General features: G+C 36.9%; 1 protein-coding gene across 1 annotated transcript in view; it reads left to right on the top strand.

Annotated features, from left to right (window-relative positions):
* Positions 1-13,292, top strand: part of ttc7a (tetratricopeptide repeat domain 7A) — a 50,032-nt gene extending 36,740 nt beyond the window's left edge. Inside the window, exons 19-20 of the mRNA XM_028007996.1 lie at positions 2,862-3,064; positions 12,966-13,292. Coding sequence (XP_027863797.1) covers positions 2,862-3,064; positions 12,966-13,184 — 422 coding nt within the window. The 3' untranslated portion in view covers positions 13,185-13,292. The remainder of the gene's footprint in view (positions 1-2,861; positions 3,065-12,965) is intronic.
* The last annotated feature ends 2,198 nt before the right edge of the window (positions 13,293-15,490 follow it).

Raw genomic sequence — 15,490 nt, 5'->3', positions numbered from 1 at the left:
GATTTGGGTCACTCTTTCTTTAGGTTTAATAAATTATTCTGTTGCTCAGTAGACGTCAGTTGATCAAATTAAATGTGTAACTGTTCAAAGATAATTCATATTTCCTATTCCATTTCTAATCTAAAAAAAAAGTCTCCATGTGCATCGACCACCTGTTCTAGTGGGCCACATGCAAATGGCCTGTGGGCCGCTCTTTGGACACACCTGTTTTAAACAGTGGTCCATTGGAAAATGGCTTTTTTATGGAATTGCTTTCTGAATTAAACAGATAAATGTGTGCAGAGACTTTCTGTGGTGTAGCTGCACTGAAACAACCCATCAGATGCAAAACTAAATGATTCTAGTAATCCTATTAAATCATAAGATCATTTATATCATTACCATGTTGCATAATGTTGAACATAAACTAAATTACGCCCAGTTCTGGATGCAGGATTTCTCCAGCGCTAGACGTTCTCTGGCTTTTCTCAAAAAACAAACAAGTCGTCTGAGTGAATTTTTGATGCTGCAGTGAGCACAGCAACAAAAAAAAGTGTGCTCACGTTGCATCAAGTGCATAAACAATGTCCAACTCTCCTGAGAGGCTGAAATTAAATTGAGCATATAAACAGGTCAGTAAGTTGTGTAAGACTCTGAGGCTGCACAGCTTTCAGTGCTACGGCTGCACAGTTTGCTTTTCATCTGCCTGAAAAGAGAAACTCTGAATGGTTTCAGACAGAAAGAAGGTTTTCTAGGCCCCAACACAAAGACATCTTCAATTTCTGGTGTAATCTGTGTTGGGAATACATGAATATATCAAAATATAATCCAATAGAGAGAATTTTATGAGTAGGAAGCATTTGGAGGTTCACCAGAATAGCCAACAAAGGTAAACATAGCTGTACTCCAACATACAGTAGTTTTACTCAAATAAAAGTAAAAATACTTTTATTTTTACTTGGAAATTGGATTACTCAATCCAATTTCTTGGATTGAGTAATCCAAGAAATTACTCAAAAGTCTACTCAACTACTGAGTAACTGATCAAATTATCAATCATTTAATATTTAAAAATTATATCAGACGAACCAAAATAAAATATAAAGTGGAAATCTTTTGTATTTTAAGGACCAGAATGACAATAATTTATAAAAGTAACAAAAAATGATCAAAATCAAGTAAAAAAATGTTTCCAAATCAGTTTCTATCAATAAAAAAAAAACGTATGAAACTTTAACAAAAACGTCAGGTGTGTGTCTGAGTCTGGAGAATGTTTAGTTCAAACGTGTTTGTTTTTCATTCAGTGGGTAGAAAATCCAGAAATTTTCCTCAAAAGTAGAAATACTTTATAATAAGATTACTCAAAAATCAAACGTACAAATACTTCTAAAATACTTTTTTTTTCTAAAAAAGTTACTCAAGTAATGTAGTTACTACCCAACTCTGGTTACACCGAAGATTCTTTTCATCACGTCATCGGACGATTTTAAAATCAGATCAAAATGGTCTCCATACGAGACACACTAGGAATAAAAATGCTTATGCAAGCACTGATCTGGTAGCTTTTTTTAATTTAAAGAGCTCAGGTGAGGAGCGGGAAAATACCTTACGTAACCGGATCCAAATCATCCCGACGTTATGCACCAGAACCCTGAGGCCAGGAGCAGACGTCCCACAGTGGTAGCATGCATTAAGTGTTTCCCATCTGTGTATCTGTGAGGCACAGGTAAACAAACAGAGCATCCTCTACCACACACACACACACACACACACACACACACACACGGCAGACTGCGCTGTCAGTGTTTACTCCACTCAGCTTCCACGTCAGGGTTTCTCTGGGTGTGGGCCGATGTCCAGTCTCCACCGCCTGGCAGCCCATGGCCCGGCCGGTCGTCTGGGGGGCCGGTCGTCTGGGGGGCCGGTCGTCTGGGGGGCCGCCTCGTCGGGCCCTCATTGGCGAGGGAAGAGCATGTGGTTGGTTTCCTGAGTGTTGTGTGTCTGGGGTTTGTTTGAGGCCCTCAGCTTTCATATGTGATGGCCATATTTAGGCAGCGGCTTCGCTGCGCTGCACTCGGCCTCCGGTTCCGTCCTGAACCAGGCAGTTTGGGTCGAGTTTCTGGGACCTGCAGGTTTTATTCTCTGATCTGTTTCATCGACTCTAAAGAAATAAAAACAGACAAATTTTCTCCTGGATTTTCTTCTTCTGTTCTTTCCATCCGTCATCAACTAACAGCAGGAACTGCCAGATCCATCCATCCATCCGTCCGTCCGTCCGTCCGTCCATCCATCCATCCATCCATCCATACATCTGTCCTTCCATCCATCCATCTGTCCATCCATCCATCCGTCCGTCCGTCCGTCCGTCCATCCATCCATCCATCCATCCATCCATCCATCCATCCATACATCTGTCCTTCCATCCATCCATCTGTCCATCCATACATCTGTCCTTCCATCCATCCATCTGTCCATCCGTCCGTCCATCCATCCATCCATCCGTCCATCCATCCGTCCATCCATCCATCTGTTCATGCATCTGTCCATCCATCCATCCATCTGTCCATCCATCCATCTGTCCATCCATCCATCTATCCGTCCATCTGTCCATCCATCCATCCATCCATCCATCCATCCATCCATCCATCCATCTATCCATCCATCCATCCATCTATCCATCCATCCATCCATCCATCCTATTTCTTCTTTCCAGTATTTTTTAGCATCTGTCATTATGTCATGAATTTAAACTGAACTTTTGTTTGACTATTTAAAGTTTGTCTTAGAAAGAATGGAATCTCTCTTAATCCTCCTCCTCCTCATCTCTCTATCCTCTCTCCGTTTTGTTCTGACTCCCATCCCTCCTCTCTCTCTTCCTGTAGGGGAGCTGTTCATGGCGGACGGCCGTCTCAAGGAGGCCCAGTTCTGCGTCGCGGAGGCCAGCTCTCTGTCCCCCAACTCCCACTCGGTTCTCCTGCAGCGGGGCCGCCTGGCCGAGCTCAGGGGCCAACTGGACGAAGCCAAGGCGCTGTACGACGAGGCCCTGGCCATCCATCCCACTGGAGAGCGCATACTGGTGCAAATGGTGAGTGACTGGAGAGGATTTCAGAGGCTTTGAAACTGAATTAAAACTTACATAACGCTGCTCTGTTCTGTGTCTTGTGCATAAACACAGCATTGAGTGAACATGAAGAGTTACTGAAGCAATGCATAAATACGCTAATAGATTGAGTGTTTTATTCAAGCCTATTAAATTAACTCTGACATGTTGTGCTAACAGTGTAAGCAGAGGTGGGTAGAAATTATACTCAGTAGCACAACTTCAACATATTTTTACTTGAGTAAAAGTAAAAAGTAGCTATTCAAGAAATTACTCAATTGAGTTATCAAATTATCAATGATTTAATATTTAGAAATTACATAATCAGATGGGCCAAAATATAAAATTAAGTGGAAATAACATAAAATATCAGGCAAAAGAAAAATTTTCCAAATCAGTTTAAAAACTTATAAAACTTTAACAGAAACTGCAGGTTTGAGTCTGGTGGGTTTTTGGTTAAAACATGTTTGTTTTTCATTCAGTGGGTAGAAAATGCAGAAATTTAACAAGTAAAAGTAGAGATATTTAATAATAAAATTACTCAAGTAAAAGTAAAAGGTACAGGATAGTAAAAATATGCTGACTTAATAATCAATGATCTTGAAAATATTATTATTGTATTTAGTGATACAAATCACACTTCTTTGTGTGACTTTTGTCTTAAAGAAACACATTTCAACACTACAAAAACTCACAATCTTACCAGGTATTTTTCTGCAGCATAGTGTAAATATCTTACTACACTTAAATTAAGACAAAAGTAACTTATCAGCAAGATATAGGAGCTTATTTTAAATGAATATTCCTTGATATGGATGATACAGTTCTGGTATCATTTACTTAGAACATGAAGAAAATATTTTGTTACAAATAAATTGATCTGCCAATTAAACTTTTTCATCCACATTAAGGAATTATTTACTTAAAAGGACTATATTTTCCTAAAAGGTTACTTGTAAGTTAGTTTTGCCTTATTTCAAGTGTACTACGATGTTTGCACTAGAAACTGAACTAATATTAGTTGGTAAAATGTTGTGTTTTTGCAGGAAACTTTTTTCAAGAGCAGAATTTGTGTTTGTGGAGCCGTACCAAAAGTTACCGAAAAAGAAGTAATAAATAATTCTTATCACCACTTTTATAATGATAAAACATGAACTAAACTCCACTAAATGTAACCCACGAATGAAAGATGATGCTTGAAGTCAGTCCGTTTCCCTCCTTTATTTCATCCCAGCTCCTATTTTCTCTCGTTCTCCAATTCCTCCCACTCAGTCTGTCTTCCAGATGATCCACTGGATTATCCACAGCTACAGTGACCTCTGAACTTTCTCTGTTGTCATGGTGAAGAGGTCTTAGACAGGGATATCCCTAACAACAAAGAAAACGCCTGTCACAGACATCCACTGTTTCCGCTTTGGTTTCCATGGTTACAGTAGATGTGCTGCTGCTTGATATTTTAACTCCAGCTCTTGCCATCTTGTGACCACATAAGGCTAATGGGTTTTGCTCCTACTGTGCTCTTTTGGATGGATTTGTGTGTGTGTAGGGGTGCACAGGCGTGGGTGTGTGAGTGTGTGTGTGTGTGCGTGTGTGTGTGTGTGTGTGCAGTCCCAGAGGTGGACGAAGGTTCGCGTCTCTTCCTTATTTGGCCTGTGGGAGAACCAATCCCAGCGGGTGAAAAGTTGAAGCAAAGCCAGCTGGCCGAGTCCCGCTCTGCGTCTCTTACAGGACAGATGTGCTCTCAGCGTGACGTTGCTGCATGTGTGTGTGCGTGTGTGTGTGTGTGTGTGTGTGTGTGTGTGTGTTGTGTTTGTTTGTGCGTGCCAGCATTCCTCCACGGATTTGATGAAAATGTGGACTTCTTGTGCCTTTTTTTTTCCTTCTTTTTTTTTGAGCAAACTAAATGTGTGCAATTGAATTTGGGCAAAATTCAGAATGAAAACACCAAAAGTTGAAGGAAAGAGCAACATTAGAGAGAGGAACACTGCAAAAACATGAAATCTTACCAAGTATTAATTCCTCAATGTTGATGAAAAAGTTCTAGTTTCATTGTCAGAATATTTAACTTATAATAAGACATTTTCCCATGTTATAAGTTAATTTATCTGCCAACACAACCAGAACTTATTTTAATCAACATTTAGAAGAAACAAGCCTTTAAGTTACCTTTAGGTTAGTTTATCTTATTTTAGGTTTACTAAGATATCTGACCTAGAAACTTGACAAAAAGTTGGGGGAAAGGAACACTGCAAAAGCACAAAATCTTACCAAGTATTTTTGTCTAGTTTTGAGTGCAAATATCTTAAATTAAGTCAATTTAAATTAAGACGAAACTAACTTATCAGCAAGATATAGGAGCTTGTTTTAAGTAAATAATTCCTTAATATTGATAAAAAAGTTCTAGTTTCACTGGCAGATTATTTCACTTATAACATGGGAAATGTCTTGTTATAAGTACATTTATCTGACAATAGATATTTTTTTTCAACAATATTAAGGAATTATTTAATTAAAACAAGCTCCTATATGTTGCTTAAAAGATACTTTTAAGTTAGTTTTGTCTTACTTAAAGTGTACTTATATATTTGCTAGAAATAGAGTAAAATTACTTGGTAAGATTTGGTGTTTTTGCGATGAAAACACAGTGTGGCTCGTTTTATTTGAAGCCTGCCCTTAGAATACAACCTCCAGTCTCTGCTCCTCGATGGCAGAGCCACTTATTTTTATTCTGGTTCTGCTGTGGACACATTGTGTGCCAGTGGCCCATTTATTCTGCTCTGCCTTAAGGGGAATTCTGATGATATTCTTGGTTGGTATTTTTACTCTTGAGCTATTATTCTGCAAAAGTACATACTGTACTGGGACTGACTGCTTTCAAGCTTTTTTATTGACTTGGCAACAAATAAAAGATGCACTCCCTCAGGGAAATGACAGTAAGGTTCTCTTATTTTCATTTAGTCGTTCTGATTTTAATTGTGAAATTTGTTGTATATGTGAAACAGGAAAATAACTGCCTTTGGCGTTTTATACTGGCCCTTTAAAAGGTTTCTTTTTTTTTCTTTCACCCATTGTCACTTGAACAAACCTTTACAGTTACACTGGTACTTTTCTTACCATGTACACTTTAAGTATTGGGTCTCTTGACCGTTTTTAACTCATATTGGTCAGCTTAAAAGTTTAAGGTTTCATTCACACCAGCCCTGTTTAGTCCGCTTTAGTCAAATTCTACTTTGTTTGCCTAAAAAGTCAAACTCTGGTCAGCCTAAAAACCTCGGTCTCAGTTCAGTTAAAGTGAACTCTGGAACGATTTCGAATGCATATGTGAACGCCCAGCGGTCCATAGCAGGAAGTGCACTATAGCGCAGGGCATTCTGGGTAAATACAACCAAAACACATTTGTTTTTTGGTTGTGGTACAACACTGACTACATGGGTAATATGTCTTATTATAAGTGAAAAAATCTGCCTGTGGAAATTGTCTTATTTAAAGTGTACTAAGATATTTGAACTACGAAACAGATCAGATTTTGTGTTTTTGCAGTGCAACTCTGTGATTTTACTTTCATTCATGACTGAGTTGCTGCTATAATAACTTCCACTTTATTAAAATACGACAAACATCCGACTGTTCTTTGATGCAGACTCAGTCTGCCAGACTAGGAACTGATTTCATCAGATCACCTGTGATGAGTGATACTTTTAGCAATTTGTACAAAGAGTTACATGAAAAAATGTGTTTACTTTTTTTATAGGAAATTTGATTTTAATCTCAGAATTCAGACGTTTTTCCTAAAATTGTTACTCATTTCTGACAATACCAACTTTTTTCTTTTAATTCTTATCTTTTTCTCAGAATTCTTACTATTTTCTTGGAAACTTAACTGTTATGTTTTTTTTTTTATCATAATTCCGACATTTTTTTCTTGGAAAACTGAATTTATTTTTCTCAGAATTCCAACTTTTTTCTTTGAATTCCAACTTTTTTCTTTGAATTCTATCTTTTCCTCAAAATTCTATCTTCTGAGACCAAAAGTTGGAAATTTGACAAAAATTAGTCTTTTTTTTTTTCTAATCCCCCTCTCGTAAATGTGTTACATATTATAAAAGGAGAATAAATACTAACGATTAAAATTTATTTCAGTAATTAACTGGGATCTGCGCCTGTGGTCTCTGGTACCGAACACGTTGGATTGGATCCGATCCTGAACCCCGGCCCTGCTCCCAGTGGGGCATGAATCCAACCCGTTCCCTGCGTCTTCCATGTTTCGTCCCTTTCCCGTCTGTAGTGGAGCCGGCTGTGAGTCAGTCGGACTCTCGGCCGCACACACTTCCTCTTCTACTTCTCTCCGGCAGACGCATATTCGCACGCGGCCTCGCATATGCACGAACGCTCTCAGGACGAGGACTTGTGCTCATTGAATTAATCGTGTTCCAATTATCAAATGCTCACCCATCGCTCCCCGTCTCTCTCTCTCTCTGGCTGTGTGGGTGGGGGCGGTTGTCAGCTGATTAGATAATGCAAATACATTATTTATAACACTTTGGTCGTTCTCACCGCTTTATGGGATTGCCTAGCAACCAGGGAAATATATTCTACTGAGCAAAACTTCTGATAAGCATGAATAGATGGAGGGAGGGAAGAAGGCAGAGGAGGACGGAAAACTGGAAGGGGGGGCAAACTGGGAAACAACTCTGAGTCGACTGGTGCCTCTGTTGCTATGTTTGGCTCCTCTGCGTTAAATTATTTCTTAATTTTTTGTAAATTTTCATCTCCTGCTTCTTTTAGCTCTTTCTGTCTTCCTTTCTTGCATTCATCCTTTTAACCCCCCTTCATTCTCTCTCTTCTTTTCCATCTCTGTGGGTGAGAGTCTTCCTGAGCCAGGTTGATTCTTAGAGATGACATTAAACAGGTAGCCATAGGTTTATGGGCCTTTTTTTGTTGCATTAATCAATCTTAGATAATGAGATTGGTAGTAAGTCAACAACAAAACATACAATGGTAAAACCATGCTGAACAAGCATGCTGGAGCTCAGCTTGGGTTGGTAGGTGACAGGCTGGGATTCCCTGTGGTTGCTAGGTAACGAGCCAGTGTTGCTAGGTGAGGTGTAGCGCCTGCTGATTTGTGATTTAATAAATGGGAAGTTTTTGAAACGGCTCATTTTCCAGACAGCAACAAACATTAACTTATTTCCAAAAAAAAAATGGTAGAGACCCAAATGGAAGTAAAAAAATGTGCAAGATGTGAATTTTGCATTAAAAGGTTCCCTTTAATTTCTCCTTTAATTTTATTGAACTATGAAAACCGAAGTAGTGCATTGGTGGAAAAAGATCCTAATTTTGATAAGTCAATAAAATTTAAAACAAAAGAAAAATAGTGGAAGTATGATGCTGTGGGCCTATGTGAAGTCTTTGAAATATCAGGACATCTTAAATAAAAGCTGATTAAATCTGCCAAGAAACTAAAAGTGGGACATTAGTGTGCTTTTTAATTCAAAACATTTATCAAATAAACAAATTATTCACTAGACAGAAAATCAGTTCCTAAATTTGTAGTTATGCTGCTGCTTTTTAAGTTGATTTGCTGTAATCCATAAATAACATCTTTTTTTTATAATCCATAAATCTGCAATGTGTAGAAGGATAATTTAAGGCTTTAATGCATCCTTACTTATTTGACAGTTAATTTATCTGAGTAAAAGTGATTAAATTAATCTGGTTGCTGTAAATAAACCCCTAACTTGGTGTTTTAGTTGTTGCACTGAATCACATAAACAGCATCAGCTGATGCCATACTTCCCTAATCTGGATGCTATAATCAGGTTTCTGCTGGGACGTTTGAAGGTTTCTTCTTTTTTTGGGAGGGGAATCTCTTTGATCCTTCTCTCTCTAAACACCCTTAATTAGATGTTTTGGACTGTTTGAAGTTCCTCTGGAGTTTATCTAATTTTGGCTTGAATGCACCACTGCCCACAACACGAGATAAAAACTGCAGACCCACACCGACGAGGGTCAGTTGAGGTAAAACACGAGGCAGATGGTGGGACTGAGCAAGAAAAGAAACTGAAGAAGCTGTTCTCTTTTCTTTTTTTTTAAGTAATGCTGACTTTAAAATTATCTTAAACGTCTGGCGTTGAAAACAGATTTACTGTAAAACAGATTTATTCTCCCTGCAAAAACACTAAATCTTACCAAGTATTTTTTGTGTAGTTTCTAGTTCAAATATCTTAGTATTGTCTTATTTCAAGTGTACTAACTTATAAATAACTGTTCAGCAAGAAATAGGAGCTTATTCAAAGCAAATAATAACTTAATATTGATTAATATTAAGTTCCATTGGCAGATTATTTCACTTGTAACATGGGAAAAATATCTTTTTATGAGTGAAATAATCTGCCAGTTGAACAAATACTTTTTCATCAATATTAAGGAATTATTCACTTAAAATAAACTCCTGTTTCTTGTTGAAAAGTTACGTATTTGTGTTATTTCAAGTGTACTAAGATATTTGCACTAGAAACTAGACCCTTTATACTGATTTTTATCAACTTGTTAGAGTTTTATGCATTGATTTGACCTGGTGTTGACAATTTTCACTTGTAGATTTTTGTACATTCACTGGCAAAACAGGAGACAAAGAAATTAAAGGAAAATGAAAATGACTGACAAATATGCAGGGCTCCATTATAAATAGATCATTTTGTCTATTATTTATTATGCCCTTTGGTGGTGATTAATAAATTCCTAATTTGCTGTTTACATTATTTATAAATTTTAGGTTTTTTATTGACATTTTAATATATTTTTCCTACTGGTGTTATTAGTTTGACTGTGGATGGAAATTTTTATTTTGCTAAGTCTGGTACATTCATTAATGTGCACTGATTTAAATAAAATCAATCAAAAATATTTTTAACCTGGGCCAAGACTTTGTGTTAATTTTGATGAACTAATTACAAAAACTTTAAAGCATTTTTTTTTCCTCTTTTATACATATAAAAGTCCGAAAGTGGAACCTTTGTATTTTGTTTCTGGTACACCCATAAATATGACACACAAGCAACATGCATAAACCACAGTAATGGATGACAAATTTACCTATAGTGGCTCACTGGAAGTTAATTTTTGTTTCAAAAATACTATCTTGTGGGAAGCTGGAAAAGACTATTGTTTAAGTTGTGCTAAAATGAGTTAGCCTATTATGGCGCTATTTAAGCCTAAAATAGCATCTTAATGCTAAACATGTAACGCTAACTAATGTTAGCGTCCACAGTCACTAACATTAGTGACTGTGGACGCTAATGTCCACAGTCCACATTTCTAAAAAATGATTTTTTCAAAGACGTTGCATGAATGGTCAGAGGTGAAACACTTGAAAGTTGAATGAGTGTTCTGCTCTAATCTGATGGTTTAATATCCTAAATAACAGATTAAAAACAATAAATATTGTTGAGCTCACCTGTATTTATTCAATTTATACAATTAACTTGAATAAAAAGTTTTAATCAAGTCCCATCATTAGCTAAAACCAACAATGAAAATTGATCTTATGCTTTTGAATGCTCATGTAGTCTGTGTTCGAAGTATCGCCACCTACTGGAGCAGTATAGCAATTACAGCACCTTTGACTGGGGTCACTCAGAGTTTAGATGCTGACAAAAAAAAAGAGGAAGAAATTGTTGTTTAAAAATATCTGGAGTAGGCAAACTAATGCCGTAAATGCTAATTATTCTGTAAACTGACACATTGATGCTAAATGTGGAGAAGAGAACAATAATGATGAATGAACTCAAAGGCCTGCAGGCTCAGACAGGAACTGGTAAACGTCAGCGTACATCCTTTTTGCTCAGGAGTTTTGTTGTTCCTGTGTTTTCATCACAGAGGAAAGAGGAAGATAGTGTGTGTGGGTGTGTATGTTTGTGGTAGGTTTTTATATCTTCGTGGGGACCTATTCCTGTCTACAATGTGGGATTATGGGGACCTCTGCTTTTTGTGGGGACATTTTGTGGTCCCCATGAGGGGAACTGCTGTTTTTGGATTAGGTTTAGGTCTAAGGTGTGAATTGACTTTTGGTTAGAGTCAGGGGTTAGGTATGTGATGGTTAGGGGTAAGAAACGAGTTAGGCTGTAGAAAATACATGAAAGTCAATGTTGGGTCCCCACAAGTCACAAAAACATGGCTGAGTCTGTGTTTTGTTATTGAAAGTTGCATCAGAGCCTGCAGACAGCTATGTGAAGTTCAGCCCAATTAATCTGGAACTTGTGAGCAGAGACTGCATAACGAGACTTGTCTGTCTGACCTGAGGCCAGCTCAGTGTGTGTGTGTGTGTGTGTGTGTGTGATATTGTGGAGGAACAGCTGCCTGTTGTCATCCTCTATGTGCATGCAACACAGCATCTATAGCTTTAATGTGAGAGAGCGTTGAACATTTTGTCTCTGAGATGCTCAAAAACACTCCTGACCTTTAGGAGGGTGGCTGCAAAAATTAGACATTTTCATTTCAAATATATTCTTTGCTGTACCCAACTATTTACAAATTAATGTGTTTTATATTCAGTTAGTGTTCTGCATATCTTAATCGTAACTACTTTTAACAAGCAATTGAACAGATGTGTAAAGAAAACGTCACTGGCTCTTAGGGACTCCATAGAAAAGTGGTCAGGTTGGCTTTCGGAGTTTATATTTTAACACCCTGGTTAGGTTTTAACTGAATGTTTGTAACAGGAATATAGAAATGGCAGTTAGTAGCTGAATGTTGAATGGTAAAGATGATTTTGTATTAAATCAGAACCTACTTTGCAGCACTGCTGTGTTTGTGTTTAACAATGTGCATCGTCTCTGCCGAGGTTTCCTCTTAATCTCATCATTTGTGGATTTTCTCCGTTTAGTTGGTCAATCCCAGCTGAATGTGACTCTCATTTAGCTTTTGTTTTCATTTTTTATCCTAAACAACTCAACTCCACAAAAGAGCAACATCATAATCCAAGATTTATGATTTTTTATATATATATATATTTATATATATTTTAAAAAGCCACCATCTGCTGACTTGAGATTTTTATGCAATAAAATGTTTTAATGACAGATATTTGGGATAGAAATATATTAGAGTACTAAAGGCTAGGTGGTAAAGTGATGCTCACTGAGTTTTGAGGATTAAACTCAACATTAGGCACCACTTTTGTATTTTAATATTTATTTAATAGATAAATATAGTCATGTGGAAAAAATAGGACAACCTACAGCACCCTTTGTGTTTATTGAAATTTTAACAATTCTGGTTACAAAAGATTTAAAACTGAAGCAAAGAAAATATATCATAGTTTAAAAAAGGCATTTCTGGTGAGTAATAATATTTACTTTACTTTAAATATCATGACTGCATTATTTTGACTTTATTCTCGTAATATTCCAACTTTAGTCTTGTACGACTTTATTTTTGAAATGTGAATATATGGCTCCAGCCATATATTCTCATATCCTCATATATTCTCATTGTTTTTTTTTTGTATATTATGAATTTATTCTCTTATTTAAACTTTATTCTCGGGATATTTACTTTATTTTTAAAATATCATTCAGTACTATTTCAGCTGTATTCTTCTACGACTATTTTTGAAATATTTAAAATAAACAGTCTCTTATTTTTTAAATATTTTGACTTCATTCTCGTATTGTTTAAATTTTATTGTCGTACGACTATTCTTTAAATATTATAAATTTATTTTTGTAATTTAATTTTTCTCATTTTCTTAGCATGTCCTTAATACTCCATCAGACATTTTTGTTCATGGAATTCAGTTATTCTCATTTCTAAATAAATTACCCAATATATATTTTTTAGGAGTTGCTTTGTAGCGAACATGTCATATTTCCTGTGTCTCCCTCAGGGTCGCCTGCTGGTAAAAACGGGCCGTGTCCACCTGGGAGAGAAGGTGCTGCGTGACGCCGTTCAGCTCCACAGCACGTCCCACGAGGCGTGGAGCGGCCTGGGCGAAGCGCTGCAGGCTCGGGGCTCCAGCCAGGCTCCGGACTGCTTCCTGACGGCGCTGGAGCTGGAGGCGTCCAGTCCCATCCGACCCTTCACCATCATCCCCAGAGAGCTCTGACGTCCCGGGCGACAAATCTGACCTTTTCTTAAAGGGGCAGTATCATGTAAAATCAATTGTTTTTATCTTTACATCATGTTATCATGTCATTCCTTCTTCAAAAACATACTTGCTTTGATTCTTTGCATGTTTGAGAAATCCTTTAATCTCCATGACAACCATTCAGCTGTGCACTGCAAAGACATAAAATCTTACCAAGTATTTTTGTCTAGTTTCTAGTGCAAATATAACTTATCAGCAAGATACAGGAGCTTATTTTAAGTAAATAATTCCTTTATTTTTATTAAAAAGTTCAAGTTCCACAGGCAGATTATTTCACTTGTTACATGGAGAAAATGTCTTACAGGTAAATTTATCTGCCAATGAAACTAGAACTTTTCCACCAATAATAAGAAATTATTTACTTAAAATTAGCTCTTATATCTTGCTAAAAAGATACTTGTAAGTTAGTTTTGTCTCACTTCAAGTATACTAAGATATTTTCAGCAGACACTAGCCAAAGATTTTGTGTTTTTGCAGTGTGCAAAACGTGTTTGGACGTAGCCCCGCCTTAATGACCAAGCTCCTCCTCAGAACTTTCCAAGCAGCCTTAACTCCAACTTTTCCACTCAGTTCCTTCAGACTAGCCAGCAGCAATTAGCAAACACCTGGTGGAGCTGCTCTTCTCATCATTATAGGAGCTACTTCTCAGAGCATTGCTGGTAAAAAAGTTAAAGGATTAATAGAGGAGCCATGTTGTGATGACATCCTGTAGGTGGAGTTTCAGAAAGAGGAGGAGCTTCTTAATGAGACAGAGGCCCAATTTCAAGGCATCTTAAGTTATATTTGATCTACTGTATGTAGCATTGACAACTGCAAGTAGCATAGTTACTTGATTATGCTATAAAGTGGTTCTATGCACCTGGTCTGCCCCTTTAACTTATGTGGCAATGAATACAAAATTACCTCCTGATTCAAATTTTAAGTTTGTTTGTTCCAGCAAAGCAAAATATGAAAAACTCTATTTATTTGCTGCACTTATCCTGAATACAGGCCATCATTTATATGTAGTTAGCTCAGTTAGCTTGACGCATAAAACCTGCAAAACTCAAAATATCTACAAATTATTTTTTTCTTGGATAGTTTAGTCAGATATAAGAAGACATTTAAAAAGAAAGATTAAGTGGCTGGGGAGAGGGAAGTCTGGGCCTCCCTTCTGAAGCTGCTACCCCCGCGACCCGACCCCGGATAAAGCAGAAGAAAATGGATGGATAGATGTCTAGCTTCTTGTTAAACTGAGCTAAGCTAGGCTAACTTTCAGCCAGGTGTAGCTTCATATGACTTTTTATGATTTGTTAGCTTAAGAATCTAAATTAAATTATATTTTTACAATTAGCAGCATCACTATAGTTTAAGTAATCATTTTCAGACTTATTTATTAAATAATACTCCAGCTCACAAAACCTGACAGAGCAACATTTTAGCAAGATTTTTGAGAAAACATTGCAGATCAGATCACAACAATGATTGACCTTCTGCTATTGGATATTATTGGTTGAACTACAGGTGTATTTCAGCAAATTTACATAAAGTGCTGACTTGTAAAGCTTTTCATTCACATCAGACCAAAACAACAACCACATGTTAAAATGAATTTATTTATGCCAGAAAAGTGTTTAAAACTTTGTCACTTTCCTATAGATTGCTTTTCTTTTTTTCCAAATCATCACCTGAGCATTCTTTGCACTATTAATAATAAATTATCTTTTTTTCTTATCATTGATCAAGAACATTGGACATCATTGGTTATTAGTAAAACATGTGAAATGGAGGATTTATGCAAATAAACAACCTCAAGGAAATGAATGTTCTGATGTTTTGCATGCATCTGTTATGTAGTTAACTCTAAACAGATCATATTTCTGGTCATAAATAATGAGCATTGTTTTTAACAGGGTTCCTGTTGGTCCTTATCTGAACATTTAATGATTGTTTTGATTCCTGTATACGAAAACTCACTTTTTCTGATCAGTTTAATGGAAGAAGACACTTTTTCAGCTGTTTTATGTGCATTTATTGCAAATGTAAATAAAAGAAGATGCTCCAAACTGAGAACTAAAAACAGTTGTTCTGACTCATCTAAATGGGTAAAAAGTTCAGTTTGTTTTATCTGAAGTGAGGAAAAAAATGATCACCCGCCTTGTCTCCTCTGACTAGCGGACGCCACTTCTGTGAGCGAAGCGACTCGGGCTGCTGACTTATGTAATCCTGCAAGCACAATCTTCTGCCTCCACCACTCTGTTGGTCTGCGTCGCTCGCTGATGTGA

The sequence above is a fragment of the Xiphophorus couchianus genome, chromosome 22 (assembly GCF_001444195.1).
Source record: "Xiphophorus couchianus chromosome 22, X_couchianus-1.0, whole genome shotgun sequence".
In the NCBI taxonomy this organism is placed as follows: Eukaryota; Metazoa; Chordata; class Actinopteri; order Cyprinodontiformes; family Poeciliidae; genus Xiphophorus; species Xiphophorus couchianus.
The sequence above is the reverse complement of the archived record's forward strand: the minus strand, read 5'-3'. Positions and strand labels throughout refer to the sequence as shown.